We start from the raw sequence: 18,404 nt of genomic DNA, 5'->3' as shown, positions 1-18,404 counted from the left end.
GGTTAGCTTCTTGCCCAGGGTCACTCTGTTGATAAGAAGTAGAGCCAGGATTCAAACCCAGGGAGTCCAGCTCCAGAGACTTTGCTGTTAACCGTGAACATAGAGAGATGACTAGTGGGTTGAGCCTCTGTTCCATACATGACAGCCCCCTAATTTTCCAGGGGCGTTTCATGCTTGATCTGTTTTCCAGTGTTTCCAAGTAGCAGGAGAGTGTTTCAGGTTATCAACTCCATGTACTGGTATAAATGCAAGCCTCACTATCCAGGGCTGGGTTTGTGAGAAAGGGTCAGGCAAACCATGTGCTTGGATGGGGCAGTCATTGAAAATGATGTTTATGGAGACTTTTCAATGAGCTTATAACAAAGTGATCAAAGCAGACTGTACAACTCTCTGTAGCGTATGAGCTAAACTCAAAAAAACTGTGTCATCTGTGGTCAATATTTATTAACCAGCAAATATTTTCCCCATTCATTTGGTACCCACCCAGCCCAACCAAGGACTCCTTGGAGGTTGTCACTAGGCGTTCTATATCCTTATACCTTCCATAGGCTGGACCAGAGGACTGTGCCTGCTGGTGATGCCCAATAAATACTTACTGATTTGATGAACAGATGAAGGAGGGACAAGCACAACTTTGCACTGCTTAAATCATCACCTTCAACAGACTAGGGTCAGTTTGGGGTGTCATATTTTTAAAAAGGAAATGAATAATTTTATTCCAGGATGCTTCCTGATTCAGTTTATAGGCAACAGAAAGGCAGAAGAGGGGATGTAGTCAATTCCCAAGGCAGCAGCTTGAAGCGATTACTGCTGTGGGGAGATCACTCCAGGCACTTCTTGTTTTCTGTGTTTGAAAAAGTTGGGTTTGATGCTGATGCAATTTATCATATCATGATTACTTTTCCTCTCCTACAAACGCTGCAACTTCCAGGCAAAAGTTTTCTAAACCTACGTATCTGCTGCTTTCCCCAGCCAGTGCAAGGCACAGCACTGTTCTGTTGATTTTCACCTGGGTCAATCTGTATCATCACTTTTCACCTGGAACGAGATACAGAAGTGATTCTCAGAAAGTGAGGTATCTTACTCTGTACCCTGCTCGACGCAGGCAGTATAAGCAGGAAAGGTTTCAAACTATCTCCTCAACGTTTGCGTAGTGCTTATACTTTCCAAAGCACAGTCACAATGACTCCTCAATTTACCAGGTGTCATTAACCTTGGTTTATGGACAAGAAAACAGGGCCAGAGATGTCAGTTGACTGTTCAAGGCACAAAGCAAATAAGTGTCAGAGTTAAGACCATCACCTCAAATTTCTAACTCCAGATTTGCTAATACATTGCTCTCACTCATTTTGTAGCCTCTTGCTTTGTGCTGGCATGGTGCCAAGTGCTTTCTCTATGATGGCTCTTCATCCTTTCAATACTCTGTCCTAGAGCACACACCACCCTTTCTCAGGCCACTGTCCTACGTGGTGGCAGCTCCTGGGAGACACCATACTTTTTCCTACTCCAGACTCTGTGCTCGCTGTTCCCTCTCCCTGGAATGCTCTTCCCTTACTCTTCACACGGTCAGCTCCTTATCATCCTTCCGGTTTGACCTTGAATGTCCTTTCCAGCAAGAGCCCATCCTGGGTCACCCTACCTAAGCAGGGCCTCCCGTTAGTCCCTCTCCCAGCGCTGCGTTTATTTCCTTCTTATTACTCGCTACTTTCTGCAATCTTTTTACTGTGTTGTTTACTTGTTTATTATCAGTCTTCCCCCCATAGACGGAAAGGGCAGGATCATGTTTCTCTCATTCCCCCGAGACAGGGCTCTGCACATAGCAGGTCCTCAATAAAAATGTGTTGCATGACATAACAGGGCGGGAATCAAGGTGGTTTCTGTATGGAACAAGAAGCTGGAATTCTCTTTCTAATGAAAAACTTTGATGCTGAAAAGAAATCTCTTTCTGGCTACAGTGGAGATAGGGGTTTGGTGGCAGGCACCAGATGGAAGTAGGTTGGCCAGTTTGGGGTTGCTGGGCTCACCCAGGGGCAGTAAGAGGGTGGCTTGGACTTACAGCAGTGGCTATGGGGCTGGAGACGGGACTGAGCCCAGAGATGTGTAGGACAGGGTGACTGGCTAGGAGAGGGGGTGCAGGAGGAGGGAGGGGCGTTCCCTGGGCCTTCCTGGGTGGCCTCCTCTCTTCCCTGCTGGCCTGGCTGGTGACACTGGGTTCCTGAGTGACCTGGCCTTCTGTTGCCATTTCAGATCTGGCAGATGGGGAGTCTGGACAAGGTGGTGTCCTGGGCCCACCAATTCCTCTACACCCACCCACTGTGGTTGGGACAGTTCCTTGGCTTCTTGAATATCTATGACACTGACTCTGCCAAAGCTGTGTACAGTCGAGGAGGTGAGGGTTCCTGGGAGAAGGTGGAGCTTCCTGAGAGCAACAGGCTCAGGGCACCATGTGTGGAGGGGTCCTGGGCCTATGCCCTAAGTCTGGGCAGGTGAGGTCCCCACCCTATTTATCACCAGGCCTCATCTGGGAACCCCTCAGTCCCTGCCTGACTCAATCTTCCCTTTCTTCTGCAGATCCTAAGGTCCCATTTGTGTATAACTGCTTCCTCCAGTGGATTGGTGAGTGGGCACCTGCCTTCCCTTCCCACTCCACTTTGGTGCTGGGGGAGCAGCATGCTTCCCTGGCCTGTCGCTCCCTGCCCTGTTTCCACTCAGTCAGTTATCCCATCCATCAGACTGCCTGGTCCCCATGTTCCCCTCTTAAGCTCAGCTGCTCAGTGGGATTACAGGGAAGGAGGCAGGAGAGCTCCGGGCTGGCCAGGGAAGTAGCCTTCAGGTGCCTTCTCCTGCAGGGTTTGTCTCTTTCCCTGCATGGACATCTATTCCACTGGTTCTATTTCTCTGTTAGAACTCTGACTAATACAGAGTTTGGTACCAAGAGTGGTTATAGAGGAACAGAATCTTTGGATGAGTTTCCTGAATTGGCTTCTGGGTTTTCCAGAATTGGCTCTCTAGTAGAAGTAGTTAGAAAGATACTAATGACTCTGTGGTCAATGGTAAAGAGGACACAGGCAGTCCAGGGCATGAGGTAGCAGTAGAGATACACAAAACATCATCACTGGATGCTACTAACCAAATTCTTATAAAAGGCAAGGTTCTGATGACCATATATTTGATATCTTATGACATTTTAGTCAGACTAAAAGGTATAATAAGACTGGCTGGTTGCTCCTGGCTGCACTGGAGAAAGTGCGGAAAGAAACGGATGAGACGGGGGATTCGAATTGCAGCCCAAACTACAGGTGGAAGATCAGAAAGCTTCTTTGCCTATTTCCTCTCATTTGTTAGGTCTGGTGGGTTTTTATCTTGCTCCTTCATCTGCTGTGTGTTTTTCTGTCTTCTCGTTTTGCTTATCTTACTGTGTTTGGGGTCTCCTTTTTGCAGGCTGCAGGTTCATAGTTCCCGTTGTTTTTGGTGTCTGTGCCCAGTGGCTAAGGTTGGTTCAGTGGGTTTTGTAGGCTTCCTGGTGGAGGGGACTAGGGCCTGTGTTCTGGTGGATGGGGCTGGGTCTTGTCTTTCTGGTGGGCAGGTCCACGTCTGGTGGTGGTTTTGGGGTGTCTGTGGCCTTATGATTTTAGGCAGCCTCTCTGCTAATGGATGGGATGGTGTTCCTGTCTTGCTAGTTGTTTGGCATAGGGTGTCCAGCACTGTAGCTTGCTGGTCGTTGAGTGAAGCTGGGTCTTGGTGTTGAGATGGAGATCTCTGGGAGATTTTTGCCGTTTGATATTAAGTGGAGCTGGCATACAGAGTGAAGTAAGTCAGAAAGAGAAAAACAAATACCGTATGCTAACACATATATATGGAATCTAAGGGGAAAAAAAAAGGTCATGAAGAACCTAGGGGTAAGACGGGAATAAAGACACAGACCTACTAGAGAATGGACTTGAGGATATGGGGAGGGGGAAGGGTAAGCAGTGACAAAGTGAGAGAGTGGCATGGACATATATACACTACCAAATGTAAAATAGCTAGCTAGTGGGAAGCAGCCACATAGCACAGGGAGATCAGCTCGGTGGTTTGTGACCGCCTAGAGGGGTGGGATAGGGAGGGTGGGAGGGAGGGAGTCGCAAGAGGGAAGAGATATGGAACCATATGTATATGTATAACTGATTCACTTTGTTATAAAGCAGAAACTAACACACCATTGTAAAGCAATTATACTCCAATAAAGATGTTAAAAAAAAAAAAGGAAAGCTGCTTTGTCTGACCTGAAAGAAACCTTTGTTTCCTGTAGGCAAAGACCTCAGCTAGGGCTGAGATTTGTGAAAATGAAACCCAGGATCTCATCCTGTCATTGTCTGAATTATGATGCAAATTGATTTCCCAATCTTCTGCCAAAGTGTGAGCATTTATTGGGAAGTAATGGGAACCAGAAATTGGAATGGGGACATACGGGAAGATCCCAGTGAAGCCGGAGACATCAAACCCCTAAATTCAGCTGAGTCTTCTTTGCCAATTGCTGAATATATGTATTCCAATTATGCATTCCAGAACCAGAAAACTAACCTTAGAGTAGGTTTGGGTATATAGCACCCGCTAGGTGGCAATAACTTTCATGTCTGAGGTAAGGTTATCCAGGAGGTTGTATATGTTATAAATTAATGCCCAGTATATGGTGCTGTTTCTTTTTTTTATTGACTTACAGTTGATTTGCAATATTGTGTTAGTTTCAGATGTACAGCAAAGTGATTCAGATATATGCCTATATATAATCTTTCTCAGATTCTTTTCCGTTATAGGTTACTACAAGATACTGAACATAGTTCCCTGTGCTATACAGTAAATTCTTGTTGTTTACCAGTTTTATATATAGTAGTGTGTATCTGTTAATCCCATGCTCCTAATTTATTCCACCCCCGCCTTCTCCTTGGTAACCATAAATTTGTTTCTATGTCTGTGAGTCTGTTTCTGTTTTGTAAATAACTTCATTTGTATTATATTTTTAGATTCCACATATAAGTGATGTCATATAATGTTTACTTTCTCTGTCTGACTTACTTCACTTAGTATGATAATCTCTAGGTCCATCCATGTTGCTGCCAATGGCATTCTTTCATTCTTTTTTATGGCTGAGTAGTATTCCATTGTATGTATACCACATCTCTATCCATTCATGTGTTGATGGACATAGGTTGCTTCCATGTCTTGGCTATTGTAAACAGTGCTGCTATAAACATGGTGCTGTTTCTTCCACTGCCAAGATTCACACGTCCAGGAATCAAGGGATGGCAGTATGAGTGGCACCACTCATTATTATTATAACGCCAAGTGATCCTATTAGCAAAATGTATGCTTCTTGTCCCTGCAACTTTATGCTCTGTTAGCCTAGAGCTCCCTTAGTCCCAAAGGGAGGCAGGCTTCCGCCCGGAAACACAACAATGATGACACTGAACTGAAAGTGAAGGCTGCCACCTGGCCACTTTCGCCTCCTCGTGCCTCCTCATCTTACAGAAACTCAAAGGCAGTTTCTGTACCGGAATAATCCTGAATACTGAAGTGAAATTGGTAGGTTCCTTACCAATGAAGGTCAGGAGGAATATGTCCAGAATAGAGGAGATACTTTGGGTGACTCTTAGAACTACCATGCCCAGTCATTAAAATAAATGGAAAAATGCCACAGCGCAGTTCAGGCAGGCTAGTAATGGCCCAGATCCTTCAAGAATGAAGTTTTGAATCATCTCACCAGGCAAAGAACCATGTCCAGATGAGGTGCTTTCTGAGGGCAAAGAGAACATAGAGTGGGTGATGGGAGAAGGTAGTTATCATAGCTAGTTATGACCATGTGATCAGTTGCAGAAACAAGGACAGTAATTATTGTATTTCTTCCTTATTTTGTTATGAATATGACTGTGTGTGCATGTTTGTGTGTATCAGATTTTTTTCTTCCTTCTCTCATTCCCTTCACATACAACATAAGGTATATTAATAATAGTTAACTTAACCTCACAGCATTAAAATTCCAGGATATCAGGGAGAAGAGTGACCACCATCCAATGACTTTCTGTTGTCTTGAGGCGCAAGCGTTAGAGTCTTTCAATTATACGTCAGATACTTGGCAGAGTATGACTTTATAAAGTCTTTATTTGCAGATTAAGTATCGTTTAAGGGGATCTGTAGGGATGCCAAGTTGAAGGGGTAGACCGTAATGTTTAGTTCTTTGTGTAAACTTGGATAAGCTGTAGATGCAGTTAATCAATTAAACCGAAGTCTAGCTGTTGCTCTGAAGATTTTGTAGATATGGTTAACATCTACAATCCACTGAATTTAAGAAAAGATTTCCTTGATAATCTGGGAGGGCCTAATCCACTCACTGAAAAGCATTGCAAAGTTCTAGAAGCTGGGAATGCAAGAAAAGAGATTCTCCCTTAGAGCTTCTGCAACACCTTTGTTGTGGCCCAGTTAAATCAATTTCAGATTTGTGATCTCCTAAACTGTAAGAGTAAAATTTTGTGTTGTTGTACATCACTAAATTCCTGGTAATTTTTTGTAGTGGGAAGAGGAAACTAATACAGAACAGACAAGCAGGCAGAAAGGAAAAAGGCAGGGAGAGGGCAGACAGGCTGGAGTAGGGCAGGTGATGAGGAGCTTGGCAGACAGAGATACAGGTGGGTAGGAGAAAGGTAACAGAAAAAGAAGTAGGAAGCCTGAGAAAGGGTGAGAGAGTCTGATGGGCAGGAGGCAGGAGATGAGGTAGGCTGGCAGGTGGGCAGACAGAAGCAGGAAGTGGGCACAGAGGCAAGGATGGGAGAGAGTGACAGCAAGGCAGGATGGCAGGCAGGGGCCCTCAGAGCTCGTCCTTGTCTCCAGCAATCATTACAAGAGCTTCCTGAGCTGCAAGTGGATCCCATTCTGGGGCTTCAACACAACTCTTGGAATGGGAACAGGGACCCTGGAGGGATCCAGTGCCAGCTCAAAACGAAGCAAGGTCAGGGCCACGGCCACCTTCATCTCATTCATGGCAAACTGCTTCCCGATGCAGTTCCTGGGTCAGGGAGGGAAAAGGAAGTGAGCAGAGGCTTCTAACCTCTGCCGGGCACAGGGCATTCAGGGCTCTCCTCCACGTGGCCCAGCCCCGATCCGTTCCTTACGGGTCACACTGAACGTGCCGCCCAAGCCTCGGTCCACCCTCTCCCCCTGACCTTTCCAAAGGCCACCTCTCTCCAGGACTAGCTCCTAACTCCTACTTCTGTTCTCAGCAGTAGCAAGTCCTGTTGGGGAGCGTCGGCGCTCTAAGCCACAGGGTCAAGTCACGTGAATCAGTAAATGTGAATTAGTACTTTGTTCACTCGTCCACAGGCAGCTTCTGGTTTCAGGCCAGGCCAGGGCACTGTAGGGGAGTGTGGGCAACTCTCGGGCCCTCACCACCCATGGCAGACATGCAGGGGCCCCAGTCCCCAGACAGGACAGGACAGAGTTGTGTCAGGAAGTCAGGATGGCAACTGGGAGGCTTCTTGGAGGGGCCACGGGTTAGCGCCCCTCGACCTGCTGGACCACTTGCCTCCCAGTTAATGCTCCGGCCTCCTGTCTCCCTGCAGCCCCTCAGTCAACCCGTCCCTGGAGCCTTCCCATTCTAGTCCAGCAAGGCCCCTCCTCCCATCCCGTGGGCTCCTCACTGGCCTTTCCAGTCTCCTTGCCTCCCCTCCCTCTACTGCAGCCACAGCGGAGCGGGGCCTGCTGCGCCCTCCATCACAGGGAGACAGAGAGGGCACGTCGCGGGGCCTCAGCTGGCGTCACAGCGCTCTCTGGGCTGCTCCTCACTCACCTCGCACCTGTCCAGCCCCTCTTCCTCGCTCCGCTGCTGTTGAGGTCCCCTCCCCCCACTGCCGGCTACACCTCTTCCTCCCTGGACCCCCAAGACACCATTAGTGTTAACTCAAGGACACATCTCAGTCCAGTGACCAGGACAGTGCCAGAAACATGGACCATTTAACAACCTGCTCAATGAATGAATGAGTGAGTGAAAGAAAGAAGGAATGATGTCTGTCTTGAGTAGAGGTATTTGTTATTTTGTTTTTTGTTTTTTTGGCCGTGCCATGAGGCTTGCGGGATTTTAGTTCCCCGACCAGGGATTGAACCCGGGCCACGGCAGTGAAAGCACAGAGTCCTAACCCCTGGACCGCCAGGGAATTGCCAAGGTATTTGTTTCTTGACTGTGAACTCTAGGAGGCAGGGACAGTGTCTTTCATCTCTGCCTTCCCATCTCCTAGCACAGGACTTGGCACACAGAGACAGCTTAATAAATAGTTTTATATTTAAATAAAGTTAATTGAATTGAAAAATAAAACCAGAATGGAATAAAAGTAAATATTAATTCTGACCTAGGAATTGAGCTGCCTAGTACATACCCCCGTCCTCTAGTGGCAGCCTCATGATGTGCCGCCAATATCTACAAGAAAGAACAGGACCCGGGCAGAAACCGAAACCTACAGCGTATTCTGGAAGCATGTTTGCGTCAAGCCTGTTCTGTGAAGGTTGATTCACCAAGTGAAAATTTCACAGAATTAGAGATTCAGAAAAAAAACTCGTTTCTACTAAGTAATTACAAAGTTTATGGAATTTGTAATGGAGTTACAATATGGAGTATTCTGGTCCAGCTCAACAGCTATTTCAAGTATGCTCTATATTTTACATGCCAGAAACCTTTCAAATGTATGCATCATATACAAATTAGTAGATTCTTCTCTCAAAGGCACTTGATTGTCTCAATTCTATACTTTTGCCTGCTTGGACTATTGGACTCAATGTATAATATCATGGAAAAAGACCTCAGATCACAGGAAAAGTTTTGACAACTGGGGAAATTGTCATGTGTATCAGACATTAATATGTTGTCAAAACATCTTTTGGATAGACCCCAAGTACAAAGTGACACACATTGATAACAAACTTTCTTAAAACGCTGCTATAACTTTTCCAGTATATGGCTTCAACAGTTTCATGCAGGGCGTCTGAAAATGGAAGCATATGTAAACTACTCATGATGCAACAGGATGCATAATGGGGAAGTAAATAGAAAATGTGGGACTGAGAAGGTGTAGAATAAAAAAATCTACCCTTTAAAATTATGACAATGGAAACGGAGGACAGTTGAAATTTAACACACAGTGAATGATTTTAATTAGGTAGAGTCATCATCTCAGTGAGGAAAAACACTACAATACACTAAACTTGGAACAGCCATCGACACTGAAATGTGGCCAGCCATTGAGAAAGAGCTGTGGGTTAGTCTGTGGCCTGCCCTAAAGGCCACTTGTATGTTGAACATACAGAAACATGCTTCCATCCCAGTACACCAACATAAAAGCCATAACTGCATACGCCACATATGAATGTAGGAGGTCACAGACATGGGGTAGCACCCAGGGACACCCAGCTGCACCAAGTACAGAAAGTCTCACCTGGATCCCCCTGAGAAGGGCAGGAAAGCACGGCTGTGTTGAGTAGAACCTGGTGCAAACCGGGATGGGCCAAACACCTGCAGAGAGAGCTCCAGGGCCAGGGCAGCTGGGGTCAAACTCCTTCGCCAATCCACCAGGGGACAAGAATCCCTGAGGGGGAGCAGGGGAGGTGCTGGTCTGGAGAGAGCATCCCATCCCCTCCTCCCATGGCCATAATACCTCTGGTTTCGGCCACACCTTCGGGCTGTGGTGAAGCCCATAAAAGGAGAGGGAGAGTGGGATACCTGTGGGGCAAGGAAGAGAGAGAGAAGACTGATGGTACCCATGGCAGCAGGGGCAATGTGCCAGCACAAAAGGCCTGGAGCCTCCATTAGAGCCACCATGATGCTGTTGTAAAACAGGTGGGCTGGAGGTGACAAAGCACAACAGCACGGATTAGGAGTAGGTAACCGTGCCCAGGACTGAAAAGGAAAAGATTTGGAAGCTTACATTTAGGAGCAACGTGGTGACACATGTATCTCCCTGCACCTCACCTGACACCCTGACGTCTCGGTTCCCAACCCCTGCACCAGGGAAGTACCCAGTGTGGGTGTGTGCCAGCCCCTGAAGAGGAAGCAGGAGTCTGGGCTCTGCCTGAGGGGTCAAGGTCAGGCCCTTTTACATGTGCATGATGGGGGTGGGTGGGCGGGAGCTGCCCAGAGGGATCAGAAGAACCTGTGTGTTGATGGGTGAGCTGACAGGCGCGGTGGCTCCAGCGGCCTTCAGGGGTCAGCCTGTAGATGATGTCGTTCTGGTGGGAGAGATTCCTCACTTGGGAAAAAATCAGATTGTTGAGATTCCCTGATGGCCTGGATGTTGGACTGGATGTTCCTGAAGGGAGAGGATGCAGAGGAGACTGGAGTGGAGGGAGCATCTGACCTGGAGACAGAGTGGGGCTCCCGGTGGGGATTCCTCAGTCAGCGGGGACAGGCAGCACTGAGGCTTTGTCATTTCTGCCTCACAGCCCTGGAGACCCTCAGTCCTTTACAAGTGGCCTGAGCAGCCAGGCTTCTCCCTGTGCAGGAATCAGGGACCTGTGACTGAGTCAAGGTTGGTCTGGGTGGAATTTGACTGTGGTCCATGGCTCTGTGCAGAATGTTGCTTTCTGTGCTGATAAGCATCCACACTGCCCTAACTGCCTCTCAGGTAAGTCCTCCCCAGCTGGTGAGAACAAGGACCCTGCCCTGCCGTTGAAAGGTTGTCACTGACCTGTCTGTCTGGATGCTGCCCTGGTGGCTGAAGGCGCACTTCATGATGGTGTCCAGGGTCATCAAGGAGACGTGTCCAAGGACCTCCAGATGTGAGTCCGGGCTGACGAGCTCCTCCCACTGTCCTGTAGTGGGAGGGGGACATTGACCCTGCTCTGCTCTCCCAGAAGGCCTGCGCTGACAAGGCCAGGCTCTCTCTCCGTCTCTCTAAATCTTCGGATGAGTTTTCCTCACTTTCTAAGCAGATGTGTTTTAGCAATTTAAGGCTGTAACACACATGTGTAATGTGATGCCTATATCTCAGAAACTTCTATAACTTTTACATTTCTGGCCTTTTGGAAGGCCAGAAAGCATAGTTTCTCAGCAGACAAGGGGGAATCTTTTGTATCCTGAGATCAGACCTGGATAGGCGATGGCCAACAGTGGTAAGCAAATTTGTCGAGGTAAGAGATAGCATAAGATTCCAATACTAGGGTCCCTACGAAAGGGACATCAGACATCAATCCTTTCATTCATTAAATGTTAGCTGAGACCAGTTGGTGAGAAATCAAAATCCTGCAGGCCAGCTCTGTGAATGTATGATAGACCTGCCCCCATTTCCTCCCATGAGGAGCTCAATTCCATGCAGAAACCCTGGGCCCCAGGCCAGAGCCCACCTGAGTGATATCCTGGGATGTCCACTATTCCCCCGAAGGTGTCATTGCCCAGGCCAGCCAGGGGCAGCTTGCCCTGCTGTCAAGGGGAATGACCCTTGGTCTAGTCCACTGCGTTGAAGACATGGAGTTGGGAGGAGAGTGGATCCTGAATATACCATGGCCCGCCTTTCCCTTATCCATGACTAAAGTGCGGATCCAAGGTGGTGCCTGGGTCCCATCCGTTCTTGGAGAGCCCTGTCTCCTAGTAAGTTCTGAATGCATCGTTCTGAGGGCTGTGTCTGATGGACGTCTGAGGGACACAAGCGTCTGAAAGTGGACTTTGTCAGCTGTGCTGGATGAGGGTGGGTCCAGGTGACGAGGGATAGACTCACCAGCACCACTGGGACAGAGTCGGCCATGAGACCCACGTAGGGCTTCAGGATGTCATAGTGGAAGGCTGGGGTCAGCATCCGCCGGTGCTGGAACCACGTCTGCCCCTCCAACACGAGCAAACCATTCCCTGGGCCACAGATGGGTGTGTGTGTGGGTCGGAGAGACTGGATCAGAGGGACGACTAGAGACAACTTGGGAGGAACCAAGGGTGTCAGGAGAGAGCACACCGTGGGCAAAGGTAGGAAAGGCCAGTACAGTTCAGGAATGTGAATTTCCAAAATGGCTGGTCCATAGGATGTGATTATGACAGCTGTGAGAGACAGAGATTGAAAAAGAGTAGCGGGGGCAGGTGATAGAAGGAATTAGTTAATAGTCAGGCTGAGAATATCGCAGAGGACTGAGAAGTGATGAAGAAGAGGCTGAGCTTCAGGAGGGCTCTCAGCACCTGTACAAAGGGGTGAGGGTTTTATTAGGAGAAGGGAAATGAGGCTTGATTCAGAGATGAGGGTGGTGACAGGGTGGCAGGCACTTGTTGTTCTCTGTGAGTCAGCAAGGCAGCTCTTGGTAAACCTAACTGGGAGTGTACCAGAGTTTACTAGTGTACCAGAGTACTAGTTTTGATATACTTACCAATCCAGGGGGCCAAGAATCTGTAGGTACCTGCAAACTTAGGGTTTGAAAAAGTAAGGAAGCCATTACAGGAAAGCGGACAGGACCAAACAAGGCAGGCAGCCCGCAGAGCAGCTGTGGTCCAGACCATGGGCTGCCAGCCCTTCCTGGTGCTTGTCAGCTGGCAGCCTGTCTCAAGCCACCTCCCACTTGCCTCCCATCCCTGACTCTCTCTGTCCTGATGGTCACTGTGGGCCCAGGAAGGCAGGCTCAGTGTCCCAGCAGCAGAACACCCACGGGGCTAAGAAGGTGAATCGACAAGAAATATAGGCTCTGTTCAGTGCCCTAGATTAAGTCAGAAGCCTGTGGTTTTCCTCCAATTTGTGATGGTTTAGCCATCCAATGACCCAGGATAGGCAAATGCAAGTCAGTGTGCATAAGAAATTGTCTTTCAGATCTGGGGCTATTTACATAAAAATCACCTCAATAGGGTTAAAGAAGAAAGAATGAAAATGTGCAGCCCCACACAGCTGTTTAGCATTCCGTTTAAGTGAACAGTGCTGTTCTTTGACTGGGATGTGGGCTGGTGTTTGGACGGTAGACAGTCAGGTATTGATGACTGAACTGACAATCTCTTCTGGAATTTCACAGACCCAGGGGCATGTACCCAAGAGGGAAAATACGCTCCAGCTGGGATCATGTTTTGTACTCACCAGATCTCCCCAGGACCACCTTCATGTAGTCAGGGTCATAGACCACCGGCTGAACCTTGTTTCCCCACAGCCAGTGAGGAGAGACACATGGGAATTTCTCTACCTTTTCAGTACCTCTTGCAGCTCCTGGTCCTTTGGGTACTGTAACAGAGGGAAAGACACATCAGTAAAATGTTCTCTTTAGGGCCAGTGCTTGGAGGGGTGCTAGAGGTTAGGACAGCAACCAGGAGATAGTTCTGGATCCATCAGCAGCAATTTAGGAGTTTGGAACTGTTTCTGATGAGCTGGGCTCTGATCTGGCTTCTTGCTCTCTTGCAGAGACTTGGCCTAAGACCCTGCTCTGGCTTCCGGATGGACCACTTATGGGCCTTCATCCAGAACTGCCTTTAGAATCTTACTGGTGTTTCACAGACTTATATTAGAGTTGTTTGTTCAGTTGTGTCCCCTCAAATCAAGTTTAAGTGAGGTCATTAGGGTAGGCCCAAATCCAATGTGACTGGTGCCTTTATAAAAGAGGGAAAATGTGGGCACAGAGACAGACACTCAGAGAGAGAAGACGAAATAAAGAGATATATGGAGCTTGTGATTCACCAGCCAAGGAGAGAGGCCGGGAAGAGATGCTTCCTGCACAGCCTGCAGAAGGAACGAGCCCCACCAACACCTTGATTTTGGGCTCTAGTCTCTAGAACTCTGAGACACTAAATTGTGTTGTTTTAGCCATCCAGTTTGTGGAACTTTGTGGCAGGCCTTACACACTATTACAAGTACGTAATGCTCAAGACAAACATGTATAAGGGAGGGATTATTACTTGATCCTGTCTTACTGAAGAATGAGGCAACCCATATTAAAGGACATGCCCAAGTGAGCTGCATCTAAAGTCAAACCTGCTGACCCCAAGGTGTCCTTCCCCAGGGTTCCCAAGGCTCCCTGGGTGCCTCTATTATCAGGTTTCAACTCAATGTTCTAATTGCGGGGCACCGTGTTGACAGGCTTACCTTTCATACCTGTCATCCCTGTATTCTTAGAGCCAGCACAGAGGATGGTTCATAGGGATTGAGCCCCACTTTTAAAAGAATCAATAATGTTCATGTAGAAGGAATGAGTACATGCAGGAGTGTGAATGAATGAGTCCTGATTAAAATTGCTGTTGCAAGTGACAGAATCAGAGCTAACGGAAGAGCGAGGAAAAGGACAAAAAGAAAGCTGGGTGCCCAGGGGCGTCTCACGGAGCCCAAGGGCAGGGGGCAGCCAGGCTGTGGAAGGGCAGAACCAGGGACTGGAGGGCTGCCAGGACTGTGTCTCCCATTCTTTCTCTCTGTACGTCCATGCATTCATCTCTCAGCAAGTGTTTGTGGAGGCTCCACCTCGTACAGACACTATTCTAGAAGCTGGTGATACAGTTATGAACAAACAGATACAGTCCCTGTCCTCGTGCAGCTGGGTCCAGGCGATGCAGGAGGGAACGTCTACCCTTCTGGGGCTGGCACCTCACCATTCTGCCACCATCATGTCTGAGTGGCACTGCTGAATCCTATTCCAAGAATCTGATTCTAATCTCATAGCCAAGGCGTCCACCTGCTACAATCAACTGTGGCTGGGCGTGAATAGGGTATTCGAAGGCCACCCTTGCAAGGGAAGAGGTCTCAGAACTGACATCCCCAAATGTTTCCACTACAGTGAATGTCAAATACAAGAATAAGTAGATGGGTAGAAGGACTCACTTGTTTACCTGGTAACTCTGTGTTGAGTACTTACTTTGGGTCAATTGCCATCCTAGGAGCTAGAGATCCAGCAGTGAACAACAAGATCCCTGCTATTGTGGAGCTCCTGTTCTAGTGGGGGTGTGGGCGGGGCTGACAATCCTGCCCTGAACTGAGGCGTGTCCTGCTTGAATTCATTCTGGGGGCTGCTCTGTGTTCCCAGGTCATGTCCTCATTGGGACTGCCCTGCTCTGTTGATCCAGTGCAGGGACTGACTGGTGGGAGCCTCTTACCTCCCCAGCTGTGTTACCTAGTTTTCTTTGATCTCTTCTTGCCTGCTCAGCAGGGGCCTGGGTGGCGGGGAGGGTGTCCCTGCGTCTGTACAGGAGTATGCCTCCTTTCTGATTGCCAGTCAGCGCCCCTAAATCCTGCTCCTGGGTAAGGAGCTTAAACTATGTTCTACCTGTCCATTCTCCTCTTGGGGTCACCCTGAGGCCCGCCGGTCCGTGAGCCCACCAGTCACCTGGCTGGGGCTGCCATCTTTCTTGAGCATGTCTGTCCAGAGCCAGTTGAGACTCTCACAGAGGTCATGGTGCCCATGGTGGCAGTGGCGTTGACCCTGTAGGCAAAAAGCCAGTGCCATCTGGCCTCCAGGCTGCAACCGCTCAGTGCAGTCAGAGCTCCAGTGGAATGTCCTCTCCTGGTTACTTCTGGGGGCTGTAGCCACAAAGGAATTTCCCCAAAGGGAGGCACAAGGGGAGTAGGTGGACAGGTAATAATGCCATCTGACAATGCAATTGCCAGACATGTGGGTTCTGTTGGCACGGCAGGTACAGATGAGATAGGAGGGAGGACATGGGGCAAGATGGGGCAGTTTGGGACTGCTTGAATCCCAAAGTTGTAAGTTCCCCTTTTCATATTTCTTGTTGGATTTCACCCGCATTTAATGCAGTGAGTTTGGTAAACCTCCAAAATGTCTGTCCTTCACGGGCATTAATATTATTTTAAATTCATACAAATTAGGGTGAGTGTAACCATGGCCTTTGCTCTGTGCCATGCACCATTCTAAGATTATAGTACTTCACTTGAGTACTATAATTATTATCATCATCCCATATTACAGATGAGGAAACTGAGGCATCGAGCAGGTATTTAAAGTACGTGTCAAGAGGTGATATATGAGTCTAGGTAATTTGGCGACAGAGCCCATGTGCTTAACTGCCCCGCCTTGTCACTTGTCATCTGGCCTGAAAGATTAGTTTCAATCTAATTACATGTGGTATTCTAATTCCCGACTTAGCCAATAACAGAGATATTGAATAAATGGAAATCTCAGACAGTATTAAAAGAGTAAGAAAAAAATTGGCTGCAATAGCTGTTAGGCCACCAGAATTTGAGAGATGATTCAGCGCCATGAGGAATATTAGTTATGGAAACATAAACCATCTACTTACTGAAACTACATGTCATCTAATGGCCATCATTATAATGAGAAAGTCACCCGAGGAATTTTTAGTTGTTCCTTATGTCAAATCCTAGCTGAGAAAGGTAACAACTGCATCAAAACAAAGGTCATAATTTCTCTAAATCAACAAATAATCGGGAACTCATTAGTACAACAATTTGCATGAACAAGATGGGTTTTGGCTGTCTCTCTGTGGCTGATATTAATAGTTTCTGTCTTTGGCTCTACTCTGCTGCTAATTGCTTGGCCTCTTTCTTTGAGAAATAGAAGCCTCAGCTCTCTGCAACGCCCCATCTCCTTAGGCTTGTTCAATCCACACACCATTAATGAGCCGCTCCCCATGTGGCCCCTCACCTTGCTCTGTGCTGTCCTTGCCAGGATCAGAGCTAACAGAGCTGCCTGGGTAGGCACTGTCCCTCACCAACATGCGAGCTGCTCCTTTCTCAGTCACTCCACACACCTGGGCCAAGCATTCCTTTGAGTCAGGCTCTGTGCTGGGTATTGGGGTGCAGGAAGGGGATGATACCTCAGCCCCATGGGGCTCACAGTTCAGGGGTTTTGGGGATGGGGTGTGGGAGGTAAACAGATTCTGTTTAATGTCTCAACTCAATTGTCAGTACTCCTTACCTGGTGCCATCTGGAAACCTCACTCATGTGTGCCAGCTACTAGTTTTAGCACTGAAATAATCAGCCTTGAAAAATCCCTCAATCTCAAGCAAACCAAGCCGGTTTGTCCCTACACCCTACTACGCCCTCATCCAGCAGGTGGGCCTCTTTTCCTGTCACCTGACACCTTCTTAGATTCCTGTCTGTCATCTCCATGGACAGTGAGCCCACAGGGCAGCATCCATCAGGCTGATGTCTGTGCTCCCAGGCAAGCTCAGGGCCAGGCAGAGAGGATGGAATTGAGGGATGGAGCAGCGAAGCATCTAGAAGCCTGTTCTATGAGAACAGCTGAAGCTGCTCAGCCTGTAGACGGGGGAGACTCAGGAAGGAACAGCCACTGTCCTCAAAGTGCAGGGCTGCCAGGACAGCCTGCAGATCTCCCTAAGGAAGGAGTGTCTGACAGACCCAAGGACACCAGCATGGGGTCCTGGGAGGGAGGGAGCTCCCCGGACTGGGATGAAGAGCCAAGACCTGAGAGGTAAGCTGGGTCCTTTTGTGAGGCCACGTGCTCGTCCCACAACAAGGCTTTGTCCCATGGGCTTGCTCACTAGGACCACGGTCTGAGAGCCCCAGCCCTCCCTGCCCTCCCACTTCGCTGTCCCACTCCATCCTACTTCCTGCATGTGCCCATAGAGCCAGTGGGAAGGAGGAGATGGGAACTGCTGGAGGGCTTTGAGCAGCCACTGTCTGTGCAGGTAGAGCTGTGCTGCCTTGAGCAGAAGCAGAATCAGGCCGAGCAGGGAGGCCACCTGCAGGAGCCCAGAGACACCGCCCAGGGCTCTGGGGGTGCTCAGTGCAGAGACACTCATGGTGCAGTGGCTTCTGGATTGCTGACTGTCCCTGAAGGTGGCTGACCTCCCCTGAGCACCCAGCCTGGTCAGGGAGGATCGCCTTTCCCACTCGGGAGAGGGTGGTGGTGAAGGCAGAGCTCAGATCTGGGTCTCCAGGGTTGATTAACTGTGGAGGATCCACCTTGGGGGTGGGCACCAAAAAAGTCATGGAGATCAGATATAGAAGAGCAAGAATGAGAACAAGTTTATCCTCAAGTCTCTCACCCTCACTTTTTTCATGTTTATCTCCATCCAGGCAGTCTGGCTCCAGAGACTTTGCTGTTAACCATGAACTTAAAGAGATGATTATTGGGTTGAGACTCCGGTCCGTACATGGCAGCCCCTAAACTTTCCTGGGGATATTTCATGTTTGATCTGTTTTCTAGTGTTTCCAAGTAGCAGGAGACTGTTTCAGGTTATCAACTCCATGTACTGGCAGACGTGCAAGCTTCACTATCCAGGACAGCTTTTGTGAAAAAGTGTTGGGCAAACCATATGGTTAGATGTAGCAGTCATTGAAAATGATGTTCATGAAGATTTTCAATGATCTGAGAAAAGCTTACAACAAAGTGATCAAAGCAAAATGTACAGTTGTCTGCTAAATTCTTAAAAAAACTGTGTCATCTGTGGTCAACATTTATTAACCAGTAAATATTTTCCCCATTCATTTAGTGCCCACACAACCCAACC

The 18,404-nt window shown here is 48.3% G+C and overlaps 1 protein-coding gene across 1 annotated transcript; it reads right to left on the bottom strand.

Annotated features, from left to right (window-relative positions):
* Positions 1-6,870: 6,870 nt before the first annotated feature.
* LOC111171094 (cytochrome P450 4A11-like) lies at positions 6,871-17,693 on the bottom strand. The gene is made up of 8 exons (XM_089912498.1): positions 17,499-17,693; positions 15,270-15,372; positions 13,053-13,193; positions 11,730-12,040; positions 11,359-11,434; positions 10,704-10,827; positions 9,456-9,605; positions 6,871-7,039 (listed from the first exon to the last, which is right to left on the bottom strand). The coding sequence occupies exons 1-8, from the start codon at positions 17,691-17,693 to the stop codon at positions 6,871-6,873; spliced, it is 1,269 nt and encodes a 422-aa protein (XP_089768624.1).
* Between the last annotated feature and the right edge of the window lie 711 nt (positions 17,694-18,404).

Source organism: Delphinapterus leucas, chromosome 1 (assembly GCF_059928025.1).
Source record: "Delphinapterus leucas isolate spDelLeu-1000000601 "Yukka" chromosome 1, BTC_Dleu_Yukka2, whole genome shotgun sequence".
Lineage (NCBI taxonomy): Eukaryota > Metazoa > Chordata > Mammalia > Artiodactyla > Monodontidae > Delphinapterus > Delphinapterus leucas.
The sequence above is the reverse complement of the archived record's forward strand: the minus strand, read 5'-3'. Positions and strand labels throughout refer to the sequence as shown.